General features: G+C 41.0%; 3 protein-coding genes across 8 annotated transcripts in view; 1 reads left to right on the forward strand and 2 right to left on the reverse strand.

Annotated features, from left to right (window-relative positions):
• LOC124301817 (copper-transporting ATPase 1) overlaps positions 1-5,448 on the reverse strand; it is a 22,775-nt gene extending 17,327 nt beyond the window's left edge. The window contains exons 1-3 of one of the 5 annotated variants that reach the window (XM_046757262.1): positions 5,317-5,448; positions 3,911-3,983; positions 3,039-3,090 (exon numbers count right to left, since the gene is read on the reverse strand). In XM_046757262.1, the coding sequence (XP_046613218.1) occupies positions 3,039-3,090; positions 3,911-3,977 (119 nt within the window). In that variant the 5' untranslated portion in view covers positions 3,978-3,983; positions 5,317-5,448. Of the gene's footprint in view, positions 1-623; positions 1,925-3,038; positions 3,094-3,177; positions 3,200-3,910; positions 3,984-5,316 lie in introns of those variants that run through there. The other 4 variants (XM_046757260.1, XM_046757265.1, XM_046757267.1 and 1 more) reach the window with 4 other exon arrangements.
• Positions 5,449-6,621: 1,173 nt separating this feature from the next.
• On the forward strand, positions 6,622-9,475 carry LOC124301819 (GDP-Man:Man(3)GlcNAc(2)-PP-Dol alpha-1,2-mannosyltransferase). Its single transcript, XM_046757269.1, has 8 exons — positions 6,622-7,031; positions 7,184-7,414; positions 7,547-7,779; positions 7,915-8,132; positions 8,215-8,499; positions 8,576-8,835; positions 8,998-9,132; positions 9,284-9,475. Exons 1-8 carry the CDS (start codon positions 7,012-7,014, stop codon positions 9,369-9,371), a joined length of 1,470 nt encoding a protein of 489 aa, XP_046613225.1. The 5' UTR covers positions 6,622-7,011; the 3' UTR covers positions 9,372-9,475.
• LOC124301821 (RNA 3'-terminal phosphate cyclase) lies at positions 9,342-12,548 on the reverse strand. Of its 2 annotated transcripts, none has more exons than XM_046757270.1 (7): positions 12,166-12,548; positions 11,731-11,848; positions 11,283-11,604; positions 10,845-10,986; positions 10,551-10,690; positions 10,160-10,307; positions 9,342-10,089 (listed from the first exon to the last, which is right to left on the reverse strand). In XM_046757270.1, the coding sequence occupies exons 1-7, from the start codon at positions 12,226-12,228 to the stop codon at positions 9,859-9,861; spliced, it is 1,164 nt and encodes a 387-aa protein (XP_046613226.1). In that variant the 5' UTR covers positions 12,229-12,548; the 3' UTR covers positions 9,342-9,858. The 2 variants fall into 2 exon arrangements, with proteins under 2 accessions (XP_046613226.1, XP_046613227.1); XM_046757271.1 differs by having other exon boundaries at positions 12,162-12,547.
• Positions 12,549-20,555: the final 8,007 nt, after the last annotated feature.

A 20,555-nucleotide genomic window follows, 5' to 3' on the forward strand; every position in this document is an offset into this window, starting at 1 on the left:
CGTTTTATAATCATAAGCGTATGTGTGGTTTTTTCACTCAGGAACAGCTGTTTAAGCAATAAAGAAGAAACAGATACACGTAAATCGAGACACAGTCGTATACATAGTATAACGTTATATACGGAGATTATTTACTGCAAAACGCTTCATAATAAAAGCGCAATAACAATTTCCAGCAATTATCACCAAAGACTATTGCACAAATTAGAGTCCTTGAAAAGTATGATGGCTGTAATAATCGAATGCATCTTGCAGAATATATTTCGATGTAGATGTATAACTGGTTTTTGTCATTAAAACCACCATTAAATTAACTCAGATATACATGCAAATATTATAGGACTTTACGGCGACGTCGAATTGATTGTTTCCAGCTAGTGACTCGCGGGCCGGAAGCAAAGCTCGGAAACTCGGAAACGTCAACTTTTCAACGTATAAGCTCCATTGTGATATCGGGACGAAACAAAAACATCCTTTCATTCATACGGATAAAATTTTATCAGAGTAACGACTCATTGATTAGTAGTTGGAAAGACAATTGCCCATTAGGGTATCTTATTTCATACATTTCATCATATACCTACATATGTGTACATATATATTTCTCTTTTAAATTTACTTACCACAAACTGTCGTTTTTTAGCTGCTGATACCGAAAACCGTTCGCACTGCTCTTCATTATTAAAAAATTAATTACAGAATAATACTAATTTAGTTAAAGGAGGATTAGATATTAGAAACGCGCACAGCTTGTCAGTCACGCACTGTTTTTCCATTCACACACGGACGCGGTCATAGTTTAGTTTCTTTTCACACGACTCGTATGTTTAAACTACGATTATACAGTGTATATATCACGTTCGTCATTTACGATTACAGGTATAGAAATACGTTCAAATTCTATTGAGAAAATCGTTGAAACGTGTTGAAAATCAGCACCTGAAACAACACTTGCATATCGTGTTTGTAAAATGAAAGAGTTTATACTTTCCGGAAAAGCACTGTGAACGATAATTCGACGACTGATCTAAACAAGATTAAAACCAGATTCTTTCCGTTGTTATGTATATTTTTTTTTTTTATTTGTTTTTAAACACGACCCGAAACGCGATCGAGCTCTGGTTATAATTTTTTAATATCCATAGCAGGTAACCGATATAGATGCGTCCGGTACAATAACCATTCGGTGACTGATAACGCAGAACGGACTGCAGCGGCTGTTCACACAGCACTCGAGGTATATCCACACCTTGTCGGAGTAACTTATCTGTTGTTATTACCGGTAAAAAACAAATCGAATGTTGCACCAGGAAGAGTGAGGGAGCACTGAGCGCGGTGTTTGCTTTGTGAAATTAAAGCTAATCCGTAGGTGTTTTTTAAACTCCGATTCACAGTCCACTCCGAGTGATAAGTCAAGCGACTCGCAATCAGGCTATTGAAATGCGAATACCAAATTGGTGGGGTGTTGAATTAAAGAAATTCATGAAAATTTCAAATTTATGTCACGGCGAGAAAGGTTGGACAAGAATTGGAAGGCCTGATTGTAAGTAGAGGAATTCAGGAACCACCGAAAGCAGATAACGATTAAACGCTCAATCTCTGATAGGGCCGGGTGCAATAAACACAACAATTGAAACTGGTATTGTACGAGACGTCTCACGTCCGCAAGTCGGAGTCGTGCGCAATGTCAATATAAGAAAACGCGCCGGACTCCGAGAACGGACTATAATCTACGATAGGTCATCTTACACGTGCGGACCGAGAGTTACGTGACGCGATGTTCTCGATGCAGACACGTCGGTCGAATGGGAATTGCATGGTGAAATATTGAGGATAACTGCAACGTCAATTCTATTTCCGGCTAAAAATCAATTCGGAAGAAAACCATAGGCTTCGCTGTGTTTGCGTACCCGGGTGCACCCGGAAGTTTATGATTACAACTCCACAGTCACAGGTGAGTAAGTAAGAAATGATAAAATGTATATTGTTAACATTGTCCAAGTATTGAGGTTGAAATTATCGTTACCGAGAGCAATTGGCACGCTATGCAGTTAGCGAAATCGGGTAGCACGGAACAAATGCACTCAAAAAGTAATGAAAAAGAACTTCTCAACCTTCGAAGAGGCAGTTAGCGTGCTGAAGAAACCGCTCTCAATCGTTTTTAATAACGTTTGCAGATCGGCGTGTTGATTCACGTGGAAAGTTAATTTACGCAGAAATTTTTTTCCTGGATCTTACACGGTACTCAAATTACAAGAAAAAAGAAAAACCAAAACACGCGGTGAACATGCGGTGACTGAATTTTAATTATTACAGCAAAGGTTCGACACGTGACTTTGAATATTTATCCAGCACTTGGTTAGTCCACGTGTAATAAACGGTGAAAATTTGGTGAGTCTGCGGAGCGTTACGTCTACGGTGAAACGAAAAATTCGGATGAACATTATTTTAGTTTTCATAATTATTTCACGAACACGCTCACGTAACGACTAGAGAATAATATCTAGACGATATGTGACGTGTTGTAACTCGTTAGAAAGCACGTAGTTACCGCTGACACCGCATATTGTACCGTATCACTGTAAACACAACTGTATGAACGTGGTGGAAGAGTTATGAAAATATGGGTGTTTGTTATAAATACGTAAACTGTTACCGCTTGTTGATTATCAACCGGAGGTAACCGACACTTCTTTGTTATATATAAACTTTAAATATTGAGATCTCTCGATATTAACAGCCTCGATCTTGACGGTGAATGGCTCAGAACTGGATTGCTCACGATACTCCGAATAACGTCGAACTATACCGCGAGTAGTTTTTACGAGATTTTTTTTCCCACGTAACTCATGTGCATTAGAGAAAGGGAAATCCCGGTCCATGGTCAGGGATTGTTCGGTCAGTCGGAACCTAATTTTCTATCAGGTGTCGAAACGTTATACCGATCAAGTTTACGTTTTCACACAACGTAAAGTCGACTCTGTTAATTCTCAATTAGGAACTAAGTTTTGATTGAGTGAAAAGTTACGATAACTTACCCAGTCTTCGATACTTCGGTTTCCATTTGTTGTACCCGAGATTGACTCGTTTCTTCTGGAACAGACGTGATCTGGGGATGATACAGGCTATCCGGACTGTGACTGAGTGATAAACGATTGCAATAAGCGCGAGACGAACCAGGACGAGAGTTGAACAAAGACTAATATTCCGTGGTGCGATTCTGATAGAAGATTAGTGACATCGAGTACCTCACAAATATGAACTACTTTCGGGAAAAAGAGAAAAAATGAATGGAAAAAAAATATCGATACGCCAACGCGTTACGCTGCCCGATAAGATATAACCATTGATTCGATTGTACGGAACGTTGCAGTGGACGGGATACTTTGTTAGATTCTCTGTTTTCCGAAGACGTTAATCATGACGCAGTTCGTCGAGAATGGCAACGCGGGATGAGTAATTCCTGCAACTCACACGCAACTTGTTCAATTGCTGGGAAAAATAGATTTGTATCAATCTTCAACGGTCGTCACATTTAAAAAAAATTTTACTTCAATTACATTCGCAAAATTAAAGGTGAATATACGCACTCGATCTCGTGTAGCGAAGTAAAAAAAAAAAAAAAAAAAAAAAACTTGGTTCCAGAGGAATCCTGCTTGTCGAAAGTTGTGTGGATTAAACTTCTGTTGGTAAAAAATACTCTGGTATGTTTATTATAATGTGTGACCGAATTTCAAGGAGCGTTTTGAAAAATCTAATGGATCAAAGTACGCGATTAGAACCGAAAATTCGCAGGCAGACATTCTAGTTACACGAATCTTTCACTTGGGAGGTAAATGGAATAATGAAACATGGCACATTGATATGTATAATAATAATACAGATCTGACTTGACTTCACAATCACATACCTAGCTCATGATCGTTCTTGGCAACTGATGTTTTTTCTTCTCTATTGCCATTGATTTGCCACTCCATCTTCACCTGAAATGAAGCACTGAATAAATACGTGTATTAAATCCGCAATAACGTTTATTGACGAAGGGAACTACATTCTACGTGGATACAAATATTCAAATAAGAGGAATGATCGGGTGCATCGGCTGTAGCGTTGTTATCAGCAATGAGATACGATTCTAATTGAAGAGAATATAAAGAAAAAAATTCGGTGTTTTAATTACAATTATTATGATTTATACTGACGCGGGTTTTAAAACATTGTGTACTCATTTTTAATAAAATTTCCGGCTTATTTCGAAGAAGTCATAATTCGAGTTATACGAATAGTAATGATCTAACAAAGATACCATTAGAATACCTGCACATTTGTGTGCACAATACACATTTGTGAATCGGACGAGTGAAGTGTGCAGTTAAATTTTCGATTAAATTACATTCAAGTGCAGGTTTATCATAAATATGAAGTGCCGATTCATAAAATTCGTAAGAAAAAAAAAAAAAAAAAAACATCAAGTGGCTACGAAAGTGACATTTAATATAGTGTAGTTCAAATTTTAGCGCCAAATTAGCGGCGCTATCGGTTGCATTTACGTCATACAGCTGCAGCCAATCGACACAGTTTTTAGGAATGCATATAACGTTAGTTGAGCGAGAAGGAATGATAGTGCTTCTAAACTGCATCTTGGAACTTTCTGTTGACATTTAAATGATCGATAATTATCCGACGGCGGTAAGATAGCGTCTAAAGAAAGAAATTGCAGACAACTTATAAAAAACAATGTTATTGATATGGTAGTGATAACATTGCCATCCATTGTCTGGATCTTAATCAGGTAATAAGTCCCTGCCTCTAATCTCAGTTATACAATGGCTGAGATTTAGAAACTGCTATAAGCGAATTAATGTTCACCGACACAGAGCATGAACGCAAGAGCAACGTCAATATCGGTTCTAACGTTGAAAATAAAAATTGTTCCGATATGCAGAAGCGATGACCGCGTTATTGTGGAAAACAACGAAAACATCACGATATGCTTAGTTTCCCCACACATAATTCGGGTATAACCTTAAATCGTTGCGAATGATCTCCGACGTTATTTACCACGCGAAATCTGTCTGGCAACGAAATTATGAAAGAAGACGGGTATAATCTCCGCTTTATCGTGTTGATATTCACATATAAATCTACATATTATAAATAAAAGTAAGTCATATCCTGCAGCAAAACTGTAGGGTTACATAGGCTGTCAGAAGGCTACGTGACCGTGATGCGTGGGACGGGGTAAGGAAAACACCTTCGCGTTCATACTGGAGTTTCGATAAAGAACGGCTGTGCCAGTATGACTGTGATACTTACTTTTAATTAAATAACCCCGTGCATTTCCTCCCCAATGATATGGATAACCGTCGTAAATAACTATTGCTATGTTCAAAGTGGGCACAAAACACACACTCACAAGACAGCTGATTCACACTGATCGATTAACTGTTTCGACTTCAAGTCGATTCGCCAGTCTCGATTCGAATTAAGAAATATCAGTGTTGCCAGGTCAGGGGATTTGTTCTAGATCTAGGGGCATTTTACCTCGGCTTAAAAGGGGAGGAACCGGGAAAGAAATTTTTAGGGTATTTTTCGGGGTCGTGAAAGCCCGCGACAAACCAAATATGGTGGAAGGATAACTGTCTTTTTATGTCTACATAAGTCTTGGGTTTATATTGACGCTACCCTCGTTATCTTGGGTCTGGTACTTACGCTGATATATAGATAATGTTGAAACAGCTCCGTGGTAAACAGCCGCGAAAGAAAGATAAATAGAAAGATAAATTGATTGCATCTCAATCTGAACATGTATGGTGTAAATTGGCTCGGTATTGGGCAAGTAACTTGCTGTTTTGCGGCAGAAAACTACCTGTGTACATACATGCATGTCATATGCCGCAAGTGCAGCAAGCTTCTTTCAGGAGCGCAAATGTCAGTTGTCTTCTTACAAATGCGGAAACACACAGATAATGTGCATATGCCCAGGTGATGGTCATTACGTGAACTTGCGACAGAGTGTTATTCAATTTTGAATATTTAGCGTATTACGGCGCCTACATGCTCACTTAACGCGTTAGGTCAATGAAAATAACCGAGAAAATCATCTATCAGAGCAGAGCTGATGGTCTAAAGTTAATCTATCGGATAATAAAAAAACATGAGAGCTGTCATGGGACAGCCGGTACGAACGAAGTTCCTTACGCTATATTAGAGACCGCTGCTGCCGTCTCCCACCCCAAGCGCTGAGACAGAGAGAGAGAGCGCGCGCACACGCTGGAATAGAGAGAGAGAGAGAGAGGGAGATCGCGCGCACTATAGCAAACGAGCACTATAGCCAAAAAGTGTCGGTTTTTTGGTGTCGTTTTTTTCCGCCTAGCCCCTACGGTGAACGAGCGATAAGGAACTTCGTTCCAAAATTGAAACATTAAAAATATCTTCAAAAAAAAAAAAAACAGTTCACGGGAATTTTCCTGCCGACATTGAATGCAGTGCAAACTATTGGCGAACACTGAAATTTAAAAGATAACTTGATGGAATAGGTAGATTATTGGTATGATAATTACGATTCGACAGTATCGTATGTTGTACAGATAAATTACGAAAAAAAAAAAAAATTGAAATAACAACGCCTTCTGCAGTTTTGATTGGCGTTGGGTGGGGATTATTTAGGGACTCTTAGAGCGAACCAGAGCAAAGCATAGAGTGTCTGGGGGGGAAAGTCATTTGATTCGTTTGGATGTCGCTTTGAAGTAGCTAATTATTTTAGAACGGATTGACGAATTGAAGTTGCGTATAATGTGAGACCCGTGAGGCGATGAATTACTGTCGTCACACGTTTTGTGATCCATCGAAATACTTGACGCATGGGTACACGGATGACGTTTGTGTTTGAGGTTAGGTTGTCGCCGCCAGTTCACCCTATGAAAGACCGACACCGAGATCCACGGCGCATGCAACACGTCGACAAAATCTATAGATTGAGAAAATAGTTAAATATCATTGATAACAGCGATGGGGCTTTTCTGCATATCGTAAGTTCGCTGCTGTGTGTTACTTGTTTTAACAATGACACACTTTCAATTAACTCTGAAGATTTACGAAAACATTTTTACATATTCCTTGAATCTATTTTAAAACATATCTTGATGGTTAGATTTATCACTCAACGTATACTTCGTTACAGTTGCTCGATAATATCCACACTGAAAGTGTTGCTGTTCATTGGCGTTGCAACGTTTATAGGCGGTCTCATCGTTTTACCAATTTTGATAATTTACGTCAGAATACACTTTGCCAAAAACCGAGCAGGAAGACTGAGAAAGGAAACTGTTGTCGGATTTTTTCATCCGTATTGCAATGCTGGTGGTGGAGGTGAACGAGTCTTATGGGCTGCCATCAAATCTATTCAAACAAAGTAAAGATTATTATTCACCGAAGATGGTTGCTGATAATTTTTGCAGACAGCTTTGAAATTTTGTATTTCCGGATTTGTAGCTGCATCTCAGAAACTAAGAAGTTTTCTAAGAGAATGTTTCCTCATTTTCAGATATCCCAGCGTACACATAGCAGTGTACACTGGAGATCTGGATGCCGAAGCAGAGCAGATTATAAAAAAGGCTGAGAAGGGATTCAACATTCAGTTGAAGCCAGGAATCGAATTTATATACTTACAGAAGAGAAAATGGGTAGAAGCTGCTCCATATCCTTACTTCACATTGCTAGGACAAAGTCTTGGGTCAGTCTGGTTGGGTCTCGAAGCATTGAACAGCTTACAGCCAGGTGAGAAAATTTCTGAAATCCTCTCTTTATCTGTTGTACAGCTTACAAATACGTTTAAAATTGTAACGATACTAAAAGAATTACCAAGAAATTTCTTCCATTTCTAGTGATATTTTCAAATTTACATTATTTCAGACATTTACATAGACACGATGGGATATGCATTCACATATCCCTTGTTCAAGTATATCGGTGGCTGCCAAGTTGGATGTTATACCCATTATCCTACAATTTCTACAGACATGTTGAGACATGTCTATCGCAGGGTCGTATCTCACAATAACAGACGTATCATAGCAAGAAATCCATTTTTATCAGCTGCTAAAATAGCGTATTACAAATTATTTGCTGCTGTAAGTTTTGAAGTTATGTTTACTATGCGGATGTGGCGAATGGCTCTAATTTTTTCAACACGGTTCTATTATTCTTCTACAGATATATGGGTTAGTGGGTCGATGTGCTGAAACTGTAATGGTGAATTCTACATGGACAGAAGAGCACATTAATGCAATATGGAATTGTCCTTTCAAGACTCACAGGGTCTATCCTCCTTGTGATGTGGAGCATTTGACGAAACTACCCTTACTTACCATGGAAGACAAGAATGGGATAATCAAAATTGTGTCAGTTGGTCAGTTTAGGCCCGAAAAAGATCATCCCTTACAATTGAGGGCCTTGTACGAACTCAGGTCTATAGTCAGTGAAGAATTATGGGAAAGGGTAATGTCAAACATCAGTAAAAATGAATGGTGTCGAATTAACGCACTCGCGAGATATGAAAATTGTTACTTTATAGATTCGTTTGGTATTCATTGGATCGTGTCGCAATACTGACGATGAGGCCAGAGTAAAAGACATGCAAGATTTAGCAAAGCATTTAGCACTAGATGAAAACGTGGAATTCAAATTGAATGTTCCATATCCTGAGTTAGTGAGAGAACTACAAGAAGGCACAATCGGGATCCATGCCATGTGGAATGAACACTTTGGTATCGGAATAGTTGAGTGTATGGCTGCCGGACTAATCATGGTTGCACATGCTTCTGGAGGCCCCAAGTTCGTATTACGTCATACTACTTACCTTATTCTGATCTTCATTTCAATAGTGGCTAAGTAAACATTCTAATTGTGGTAATTTTTTTACCGTCTTAAGTTATTGATGTTAGTTAAAGTTGTACTCTAGTGGCAAGTCGTTATAGTTTTGATTATTTATTGCAGAGCTGACATAATAGAAACCCAGCGAGGAAGTCAAACTGGTTTCCTAGCGGAGAATGAGAAAGAGTACGCTAAAGTAATGGCGTACATTATGAGCATGCATGCAAAGGACAGGGATCAGATTAGAACTGCGGCAAGGTAAAAAAAACTTACCCAAGTGCAATCAAGGATTAACTTGTTCAGCATAAATTTATTTTTTATTTACTATGTTGAATTTACGAAAAAATTTATTATATAAATTTATATAAGCTTACTCTCATATCAGTAACTAACTGAAATTTTATTTCAGAGCATCTGTCAATCGATTCTCAGGGGAAAATTTTGAAAAAGGTTTTTTGAGAGCAGTGGAACCTTTTTTCCGGTCAAAACAAGAATAAATACTGGTTAACTTATTTTTTCTTAGATGAAATATCAATTAAAAATCATGACCCTATTTATATCTATACTGTACATAGTAAAATAAAGTATGCAATGAATCTTACGAATGGGCGAAAAGAAAATTATTGGGTAGAGTTTGGAAGCAAGAACTTTATTCGTTCAAATTGAATTTGAACATTCTTACTCACTGAGAAATCCACATCAGATAATAGAAAAGTAAGGCATTATCGGGTTGATTTAATTTAACGGGTAAAAATAAATGCAAAATGACTAGGCTAACTGGCGACTGTCATCCAGTCACATCGATTAAAAAAAAATTATTCTATTGTACTTATCAGCTACCTACTTTCTTTATCTCTTCAACTCTACCTATTCGAATACAACAGTTTTACATTCAAAGTCTGTTATAGAATACTAGGCTAAATCTTGATCCAAATAGATTTGTGAATGTGTGTACGATTTGAATTAATGACCAATGATCAACGATTAAGAGGCATTTGATGAGTCGTCAATAGTCAATCCAAGTCCTATACACTCTAATGTATATGATGGAGGATCTTCCTCTTTGTTATGTTCCTTCGAGAACTGAAAGCGAAGTCCTCTGTGACCAAGCATCAATTCGGCAACTTGAATAGCCGTTTGAGTATGGCAGGTCAGTTCTCTGGCTCCTGTTCTAACTTTGGATTTCCCAGAAGCCAGGGTCATCAGAATAATCATCTGGTGATAATGGTAATATTATACCCATATGTATAACAATGGAAGTATCGTATTTCGAGTGAATCCTTACCTGATCTTGCGTATGTTCATCAACGCAAGCACCTTCCCTAACAGGAACAAGAATTTCATTAGCAGCAGTTATACCTGCTGGAGTTTGGGTTGAAGGGCCGAGTCCAGAGCCCCCAAATACGCAATCAGTGCTTGTGCGGCAGACTATACTGAAATTTCATAATAAATTTGAGTCGATAATGTCTTTCTGAATTGCATGAACTTTCATTTATCAAGAGTGTTGAATTGTTTGGCATAGTGCAATGCAATATGTAGCCATTTAATGGAAATCGAGTAAAGTGCATAAAACTGTTGTAAAAACTCATTAATTCCTGCTATATAATTTTGTAGTAAAGGCAACTGACGATTTCACGCGAAATAATTTCGTGTACTTCTTGAAAAATGTAACTCACTTGATACCAGATCCATTTCCCACTGCCATAGTCCTGTCCTCTCTGTAAGTTTCAATGTTAATAGGCGGAACTGGTATTTTGGTGTCGTCTAATTTTTCAGTTATGGTTTTTTTAGCATCATCAGCCATCCGGTTTGCTTCCTACACATAAATGATGGAAAATTATAGTTAAATGAAAGTTGAGTTACCACATTTTCTTCGTTTGCATATTAGAATGGTGAGTGAAGTATTTTACTCAACTGGCTGTTTATAATACTAGCTACTTCTGGCCATAAGACACTATGGTAATACCCACGTTAATATTGACAGTTCCAGCAACGTAAGCCCATCCGGAAATACTGACTGGTTGACCTGGTTCCAACAGCATCACAGCATTCAATTTCTCCACAGGCTGTATCCTCAGGTGAACTTCTCCACCACCCTTTGGGAAGTATCCCCTTCAGTCATTAAAAAACTTTAAATCTGTTACTAACATGCATTGTACAACGTTATTTAGAATAATGGGCGATGGGAGCAGGTTACTAGTTCGGAAGTATTTATACAAACTTTCTTTTAAATGCACATCTGTGTTTCAGATAAAATCGTTATGACTTTATCCGATATCTAACAAATATTTTTCGAATAACGATATGAGTTTTTCTTACAATTAGAGATTGATGTGCATCAATTGAAACGGATTGTCCGTAGCTTAGCATTCTCAACTGCTGCACGAAAAACTACAATTGCTAAATACCTTTTGACTACTGTGAAATCGAAATCAGCTCCAAATTTGTTGAGCAATGGACGGAAGACTTCGGTGAGATATTCTATTGATGGACCCATGGGAACATTGGTCCCACCTTTGAGGATCAATGTAATAGGAGTCGATCCAGGAACAAACAGAGCACATGGAAGGGCCACTTGAGCTAACAGAGTAATGCATCCTGCCGTATGGATGTCGGCATACAATTCTCTTCTGCAATTATGAAGAGACTCCGGCCAGAATTCCAATCGAGTTGAGCCAATGTATGTCCCAGTCACTCGCGCGTTACACATCTGTTTCACTAGTTCCACTCCTGTGAATATTACCCACAATATATCTTCAAGCTGACATTTAAGTTGATGCAGATGATCATTGATTGAAATTAGGAATAGAATTGAGAGTGTAGAAGGCGTAATGAAAGAAAATTGAATGGATTCACCTTTTAAATGTTGTGCCGAAAGTCCAGGCTTCGGACGGCCGGCTCGAATATTAATTATTTCCACTGGTATTCCGTACAAAGCACTTAGACTCAATGCTATCCTGAGAACTTGTCCTCCCTATGAGTGAAGAGACTTGATTATTAATACTCAGAAAATTACATAATGGGAAAAAAATGACAGAATCACAGGAAACTTGTTTTTTCCATGGACTAAATTAGTACAGAGATTTTTTTATCGATGATCTACAAACGTTTTCCTCAATCATATGGAAAGTGAGGCAAGAGAGAAAAAATAAGAAACGAATAGTTGTGAACGAGAGGATCATCTTTAATGAAAATTATTAATTTGATTGATTATTATAAATTGTGGAGAGATTGCGTACGCTTATAAGCTATAAATAATAGACGAACGAAAATAGATTGAAACATACTTACACCCTCTCCTAGACTACCGTCAATTTTTAATAGAGATGCCATCACACCATGCGCTTTATTCATTATAATTAAACGATCAGCGAAATGAAACTTTTGACGTTCAAAAGCCCAAATTATGTTCAGCCCTATTTAAATCCTTCGTGAACTCCGTGAACCACGTCAACTGGTTGTCAAACACCGGTTGTCATTTAAAAATGAATGACTATTTGCGGGATCGGACGAAGCTCTTTAAAGTGCGATTCACAATGAACGTTCTTGGAAATACGAAGCTGAGAATGGCTGCCACTCAGAGTGTCGTATCAGTTCAGCCAATCACACCGTACAATTTTTCTGAGAATTCGCTACGCTAAGTCGTAGGTCAGGGTTTCTGAATGAAAAATGAACTACCGCGTAGTATTAGAATCGCCATAATGAATGTGAGACCGTGAGCAAGGCCGAAAGCGCCATCTAACTTTGCCATAGTTAACTAAATACCTTTGATTTCTCGTGCTCTTTAAGTAAATGTTACCGACAGTCGATAATAAGAAACAGCGAAAACAATTGTCTCCTAAATCTAGGGGTTATTTTGTTTTATTATTTGCAGTTATGCGATAACAGGATTTATTTCGGTGTGTTTAAAATTTCCTTTTTTTCTTTATAATTCTCTGTGAAATGTTTGTAAAGTGGACGATGACCGTTGAGACTCTGCCATGACCTCGATTAATGCTGAGAAAGGTAAGATTATTTAAACCGAAAAATCATCGGACAGATCTTCGTGACGTTTACGCGTCGCTTTCATTCACACTAATCATCGATTTAATTACCATTTTAAATGTACCGGGCGTCGATTGATCATGCACAGTAATTGCTATCCTCAGAGACCAGCCGACTCAAGTCAACGCTTGGTAAGAGCACGATTGATAAATGCCCGGGGTTTGCCCGCGCTGCCTTCGCGAGGTCTACTTCGCCGAGGAAAAATTGGCCCTTGGAAAAGTCTGGCACAACTTTTGCTTCTCGTGCCGTTAGTATCGCAATAAGCATATTAAGATTTATCATCATCATTGGAATGCTTGAACGAGTCATTGGTCGTGAAATTTCGACTAGTGTAAATGATTCCTGGGTGTACTAACAATAAGTGCATTTTCGTTCTTTACCAAAGACATATAACACTGGTCAACAAAATTTTGTAAGAAGGAAGGTGCTCACTAATTTTGAAATTCCTATTGTTTCAAGCAATATGATGCCTTGTATAATGTATGCATGGACTTACGTGAGTGTGTTATAGAGGTGTAAGAATGAGATGAGGAATTAGGACGTCACTCGTGATACGAGTGTCGTTAGAGTAATTACTCTTCTACCACACAACTCTATGTATAGTTCTGATTTCGTTGACACCTTGAATACATCAAAATTAAGTTCAATCCATATATTCATTTCCTACTCCTCCACCCTTGGTCGTAGCTGCATCAGTTGCAACACATTTTGATTCGATCAGATCTAGTTTTTGTGTTACAGCTACTACCAGTAAAATTGAATATTTATCGATAAATATTTATCGCAGTAGTAGCTGTTATACAAGAAATAGACCTGATCGAATTAAAATGAATATGGTTTTACAATGAGGGTAGATTAGGTATTTCAAAATTAGCAACCACCTTCAATCTTACAAAATTTCGTACTGTAACACTAGGTTAACCTCATTTTTGTCCATAAAATTTATACTTGTTTAAAAAGTAAAAAAATCACATTACAATAAAACTATTCGTATCTAACATATTTTAATATCAATTCTACTATACTAAACCATGTTCCTAACATAACCAGTTAAAAGTTTTCACGTTACACGCAATCAGTGAGTTTTTGTTGACCAGTGTAATTGATTAGCGCATTTCTGATCCCTGTAAATCTTCTTGCGGAACAGGTAACTGCCGCAAGTTGTTGGACAGTTGCACAGTGGCAACGCATCGTGGAGAGCTCTTCTGCAGGAACTGTTGCACTCGGCTGTTCGCCCCGTCTGTGCAGCCTCCGTTGCCGCCCCCGACGCTCGACCTGACCGTGGAGCATCCAGACCCTCCAGTTCCATCAGGGCGATTCCCAGCCTCGGCTTGCGACTCTAATTCCGACTGCTACTGCTGTTGCTGCTGTCCGGAAGATTGCTCGATCAGCGAGAACCATTCGGACGCCAAAAAAGCGGGGCTGGACAAGCATCGACTACGAGCCGGCGGCGGTGAGGAGGAAGAACCCGAAGAGTTTAGGCTCAGTGAAGAAGCGCGACGGTGTTCGGATAGCGAATGCTCACACCTTGGAATTGTCAGCTCCATAACTACCTTGTGCAACGCGCCTTCGAGCCCCGCTGCTGTTACGACTTGGTACAATCGGCAACATTCCGCATCCCAGAGGTAGGTATAAGACTTGATGCTTACAAGATACTGGGAAGTTACTTGGTGAAAAACTTATTCAGATATTTTCCAATGAGGGTGTCGGAAAGGGAAGCGACGAAGTCTTGATGGCTGGGGAACTTTTTTCATACAATTTTCCTTCTACACTCAATAGCGTTTTTACTTAACCTAACGAACGTTTCCAGTACATTTGGCGGGCAGACTTGTACCAAGAGGTGTTTGGGTCGTTCATTCAGTACCCCGAGTTCCGTTACACCGGCGACAAATTTTCGAACCAATAACAGCGATTGCTCGAACAGTAATAGCAACCGTGTCAGCGTAGGACGGAAGTGTCCGGTTGTTAGGAGACCCGGAAGTGCTTGTCGTTCTTCCGTTCAGCAACACCATAACCAGCCGCAGCTGCAGCCACAGAAATCAGTGCAGCAACAACAACAGTTACCGCAGGAATCGCAGGAACAGCAGCAGCAGCCGCAACAGTCACAGCCAAAATTGCATCGGCAACAATCACAGGACCAGCAACAACTCGTAGATCCGCAGCAGCAACAGCAGCAGCATCATCAAGTCCATCAGCGACAACAGCACCAGTATCACGTGCAACAGGAACCGTATCATCAGCAATTGAAAGATAAAATTAGGAGCAGCGGTGTCAACGGAAATAAAACCAACAGTTGTCGTCAAACGTCGTTGAATGTTTTAAAAAAAAGGTAAATTGAAGTTATCTATTTTGTAGCTATGATAAGATACTGCAGAAGGACCGTTGTCAAGAATTTTCAAGGGCGTCAATATGGGCTGCAGAAACCTGTTTTTAGGGGGAAAATGTTAACAATATTAATCTAACACACTTCTTCTTCTTTAGGATGTCACAGTCGTTGTACAAGTGCGTATTCGAAAATAATTGTTAAATTTGGTAATTGTGAAAATGATTAATTGGTAATTGAGTCCCTGTTATCGGTGTCCCATCCAATGTATCTATAGGAACTATATTAGCGTGTACGTAGTAACGAAAAGACCACGTGCGCTCGTAAATATCTTGAAGAATGAAAGTAGGTCGTAACTTAGGTGTTTCCAGTCATTCCGGAAGGTATATCGCAACGATCGGACCTCGTCAATCACCCGTAGCCAAAATCAACTCAAGTGAAACCGACAGAATCGGTGCCAATATTAATTCGCGCAGGGAAAAACCGGCGGCGTCATCGCCGCCCCCCACCACCCACTACCATCACCAACAATATCCAAAGAGAAGAGTATCCTTTTGTAGCGACGCACCGGAGGAGGCAAACACGAATACCGCATCCGAATCAGACTGCCGTATGAAGATGCCAAATGACACCTTGGGCAACAACTACTGTAACAGGAACGTTGCCTGCAGTAACAGCACGGCCGGAAGTCGACCCAACAACTGGACCACCACCGGCAGCTATCAGAGCTGCAACGGAACCCCGTACGAGACCTGTTACGAAATAGAGGATTCAAATACCGGAGAGTACGCGGGCGGGGGCGGGAGTTCGAGGTACGCATGTTCTTCGGGAATGATCGAGGACGGAGATCCGCATCCGGAAATCTTCAGTCCCGACGAGGAATCCAGACTGCGTGGAGGGTGCGGAGGATGCGGCGGCGGTGGAGGTCGCAGCGGAGGGTGCGGGTGTGGTGGTAGCAGTTGCAGGGGAAGCGGGGGTTGCACGGTCCCCCAAAGTACGGGGCCTTGTCCCCCGCGAGACGAGTGTCGAGAGCCTTCGACTTCCTGCGGATTGCCGAGTTGCGGGCCGCCCTGCGGGGGCCGCACGTCGTGCTGCGCTCCTCCCGGCTGTCCCACGCCTTGCAGAAGGCCTGTTCGCTCCTGCTGCCCCCCGTGCACCGCTGAGCCCCAGGGGTGCGGGGGCGGCGGATGCTGCGGTAGCGGATGTCGCGGCGGATGCGGAAAACCGGGCCGTCTCTGCATGCCCCTCAGGCCCTGCACCGCTCCGCCGTGTCAGTCCCAGGTCTGCCGGCCCCGAGGCTCGCCCTGCATGCCACCCCGCTGCTGCTCCCCAACGCCCCCCTGCAGCAAGCCTCCAGGGGCGACTTCTCGGCCCAGCTGCGTCGTCAGCGGAGGCGCCTCCTGCTGCCGGTAAGAAAAACGCGCCTCGTTCCCGTGCTTTAAATGTGATCTGGTCTCTGTGCGCAGGTCGAAGAGTCCCCGACGAGGATGCTGCTCGACTCCGCAAGATGACGCTGGTTGCGGATACTGCGGACCCAAACTTCCCCCCGGGTGTGAATGCCTCGGTGGTGGACTCGACTGTCAGCGATGCGGACGCAAGGTGTATCAGGCTGAAATGCAGGTATGTTCCTTTGATCATGGTGACCAAGTTACGTGTACTGTTCGGTCCCTGTTGTAATCACTGGAAGAAGGAGACAGAGAGAAATAAGAAACTATTTATCAAATGGCAAAATAGGAATTGTACTACGTTATCTGAATTTAGCTACCAAATTAATATAACCATGTACAGAATTCAGAGGCCTGTTGGATAATTTTAATTGGCTTTCTAAATCCTGATAAAAAATAATAGAACAACGCTTGAAAATGCAAATTCTTTATATGCATGGGTTTCAAGATCGCCTCTGGAGTCCCGTATCACAACATTTGCTTCAGCTGCTTTTGCTGTCGTAAGCCACTAGAGTCGCTGACGTATCAAGAGAACTGCGGGGAAATTTATTGTAAACGTGAGTTCATTTGGACATTGCAAATTTCAACGCGAACAGGCGTTCATTCTCATAATCTCAATAACTTAATTATGGAGAAATCAGACTGAGACAAAAAAAAAAATTTTTTATTCATTATTTGTTTGGAAAATCTACCAACAGTATTAACATAATTGGTATATCCGAGGAGATGATTCATATCATGAATTGATAAGAACGACGAAAATAGATGGTAATTCGTAATCCGTGAGGATACATCCAAAACATGTTTAGCGATTACCAAATGAATGCTCACTTTGTACCTTAGAATGCTACGTTCGGAATTTCGGTCCACAAGGATACGGTTATGGTGCAGGTGCCGGAGTTTTGCAGACACCGTTGTAATCCGAACTGTTCCATCGCTTGATAGACGAAACGAAGTTAGTTTTTGAAAACGTCGTGGGAGGCGGATTTACCAAATAATAATTCTAATCAACGTCTAGACGTCTGTTTGCATGTCATTTTTAACTACCCATATATTGTATATTCAATCATACATTGTACGCTGGAATTTTTACTATACGTATAAAGTACATACAACACAAAACGGAACTAAAGTGCTTGTTCATTTCATTTATTTTATCTACTCACGGTAAAAGTATGTCCACGCATTGTTGAATATAACGCAAACATAACTAAAAATTTTGTTGTGTATTTACCAAAAGTATGGTGAAAGAAATGCTTAGTTGTTTGGAATAAACATCGTTTCATTCGATAATTGAAATTGTTGATACGTTCACTTTTTTGTTGATTCAAATAGAATTCTTTCGCCATATTCGACCGTCGTTATTGGTAAATTCCATAAATCCTACCTCTGCGTGCGCGCGTGTGTGTGCGTGTGTGTGTCATCATTTTAAAATGTTTTTTGAATCTTCGTTTGTGGAAAGTTTGCTGAAAATTATCATTGGTATGATGGATTCGGCTAATTATTTGAGAATGCCTAGAATTAACCTGTTTTTAAAGCCGACGCACAATCATTACCTGCAGATAATCACAATATTTGAGATAATTATTACGATTCGTGTACTTTCCACACCGATTTCGCAGAGATAACGGAGATTGAATAGAGGGAAAGAACTTCGCTAGCATCCGTATAATATACATAGGTACAGGTATACATCCCGACCAATAATACGTACATATGTATACATATATATATATATATATATATGTATATATATACATACGAGGAAAAGCCCATTGTCGGATTCAGCGTCGCTTGCGCTTCTGTAGGCGCCTCTCGAGTAATGATTTCCATTCTGGCACATGAGAGACTCCCGATGCTCGTTCGAAGACGGATGACACGTGTGTGCTCCCGTGGATACGTTCGCGAATATCGTACACACGAGTGTCACCTTCGTATATACGAATGTGGTGCATGTAGGTACGCCGCGAAGAGGTAGCAAGAAGCGGAACGGAGCGAGCTGCCTGGGAGGAAAAAGGGACGGCGAATGCGTGGTTGGCTAGTCGCTTTATTGAGTCTCTCTCCTCCGGGTCGGATTGCAGAACGTGGAGACGGAGAACGCGGCGGAATCGCGGGGAAAGCGCGCCACCGAGGGATGGGGGGTGGGTTACGGGGGTGGAGGGGGCGTTTATATAGCTTTCAAGCGCAGAAGCTTAATCTAATTTCAAATATAAATCTGTTCTCTTCCGGCTCCCTCTTTTCGTCTTCGTCTTCTCTTTCCCAGCCTCCATTGTTGCCTCGACAATCCTGCGGCGGTGAATCCATTCCCAGTTTCAACCTCGTCTCTCGCCTTCGAATAATCTTCAAAACTTTCATAACGCCGTCGGATATGGACACTCGCGACTCGACTAAGGAACCGCACGATCCATCGTTTGGAAAAAATTATACTCGCGAGGTTTGAAAATAGAAGAAAATGAAAAAGAAATACTAGAAAATTTCATTCGACCAGCTAACGTTGTTGCGAATTTTGGGGCTTAAGGGAGTGAGTTTGGCGGGGGAAACTGCCAATCCTCGCACTCGAACGGTATAATGGATATAGGTACGGAGGCTGCAGGCACCTGCAGAACTTTTAAACGGTAGGTCGATGAAAAGCAATTATTTTTGTAAATTTGCACGTTACGTCGGCTGTCGTTGGCCCGTCCCTCTGAGCGACAGCAGAGCCCCAAGGCTCTATTTTTCAATCCCAACTCTGACCCGGACCCCCGACTCAATTCCGCCTGCCGACGCTCATCCGCCGCCAGACCGCCGACACACCCGGTGCCCGTCACCGTCGTTTCTGCCCCTATCGTTTCCTGCCTTATCATTAATTCAGCTGCTTCGTTCAATCCGATGGAAATAACGAAGACGAGTCGGCAAGACGCGGAATGAGAAATTTCCCCTCGATAATCAAAAACTCATGCCGTGTTGATTAGGGCGTGGATATTATTGCAGTATCGTACGGATTCACAGCCGTGATAATTTACAATAACAACGTTAATTAGATGCCCATGGATTAGAAAATCCATCACAATGGATGTAACGGACCGATCGCACCCGCCAGAGAACGATTATTAAACTCCGAAAACTGTATGTAACTAGTTTCGTAGCCGGAGGATGAAATCGTTTGCAAACCGGAGGGTTGAAAGGCAATTGTAAATTACGCAACCGCCCTGAACTCGTCGAGTAAATTTAATTACAACTTATTATTCGCACGAAGATATAATACGCTTAGGTATTATTATTGTTCGATCGAATTCCGGCGAGTTTCAACACAGAAACTCAGCACGTATACCCGTACAGTCGCACAAGTTTAACCAGGTTGAATTTTGTTTTCAAACAGATCGGCAGGGTCGGTTGTGCGGCGTTCAGAGCGGTAGATACAAGCGGTACAAAACGCTGGACCCAAAACACCCCTGAATTCTGTCACAACATGACTACAGGTACAAACCCCGGGTGACCCAGAAAAGGAGTGTTACAGTACAAGGCACGATATTGATGGCAGCAATGAATTACTCATTCGTAAACTAGTGCAGCTAACAGCCAGCAGTCATTGTGAATCGTCGTCTGAATAGAAATTCGGGCTGCAGCGGGTTCTTTGAAGCCCGAGACGCGAGGTTTCGAAGTTCGAAAAATCGGTCGTGAGAATGGTGCTACTTAGATTTGCCCGTAACAAACCGCGAGCGAAGTAATATAAGCTTATGAGAAAAACCGAACGATCAAACCACACGGCTGGCTTTTCTCTCAGAAACTGTAACGCGATACGTGTATTCATACACCATAGTGAATACCGAATGGCACGGGGTCTCTTACGATTAGACCCGTGCAAAATTTAAATTTCAGACAATAGAAAA

This window comes from Neodiprion virginianus, chromosome 4, assembly GCF_021901495.1.
Source record: "Neodiprion virginianus isolate iyNeoVirg1 chromosome 4, iyNeoVirg1.1, whole genome shotgun sequence".
Classification (NCBI taxonomy): Eukaryota; Metazoa; Arthropoda; class Insecta; order Hymenoptera; family Diprionidae; genus Neodiprion; species Neodiprion virginianus.

Coding starts and splice junctions, on each gene's coding strand:
- LOC124301819 (XM_046757269.1), top strand. CDS start 7,012: ATGGGGCTTTTCTGCATATC. Junction 8,500..8,575: donor GTGAAGAATTATGGGAAAGG/GTAATGTCAAAC, acceptor GTTACTTTATAG/ATTCGTTTGGTATTCATTGG. Junction 8,836..8,997: donor CATGCTTCTGGAGGCCCCAA/GTTCGTATTACG, acceptor TATTTATTGCAG/AGCTGACATAATAGAAACCC.
- LOC124301821 (XM_046757270.1), bottom strand. CDS start 12,228: ATGAATAAAGCGCATGGTGTGATGGCATCTCTATTAAAAATTGACGGT. Junction 10,308..10,550: donor GGAAATGGATCTGGTATCAA/GTGAGTTACATT, acceptor ATGAAATTTCAG/TATAGTCTGCCGCACAAGCA. Junction 10,090..10,159: donor ATGAACATACGCAAGATCAG/GTAAGGATTCAC, acceptor CATTATCACCAG/ATGATTATTCTGATGACCCT.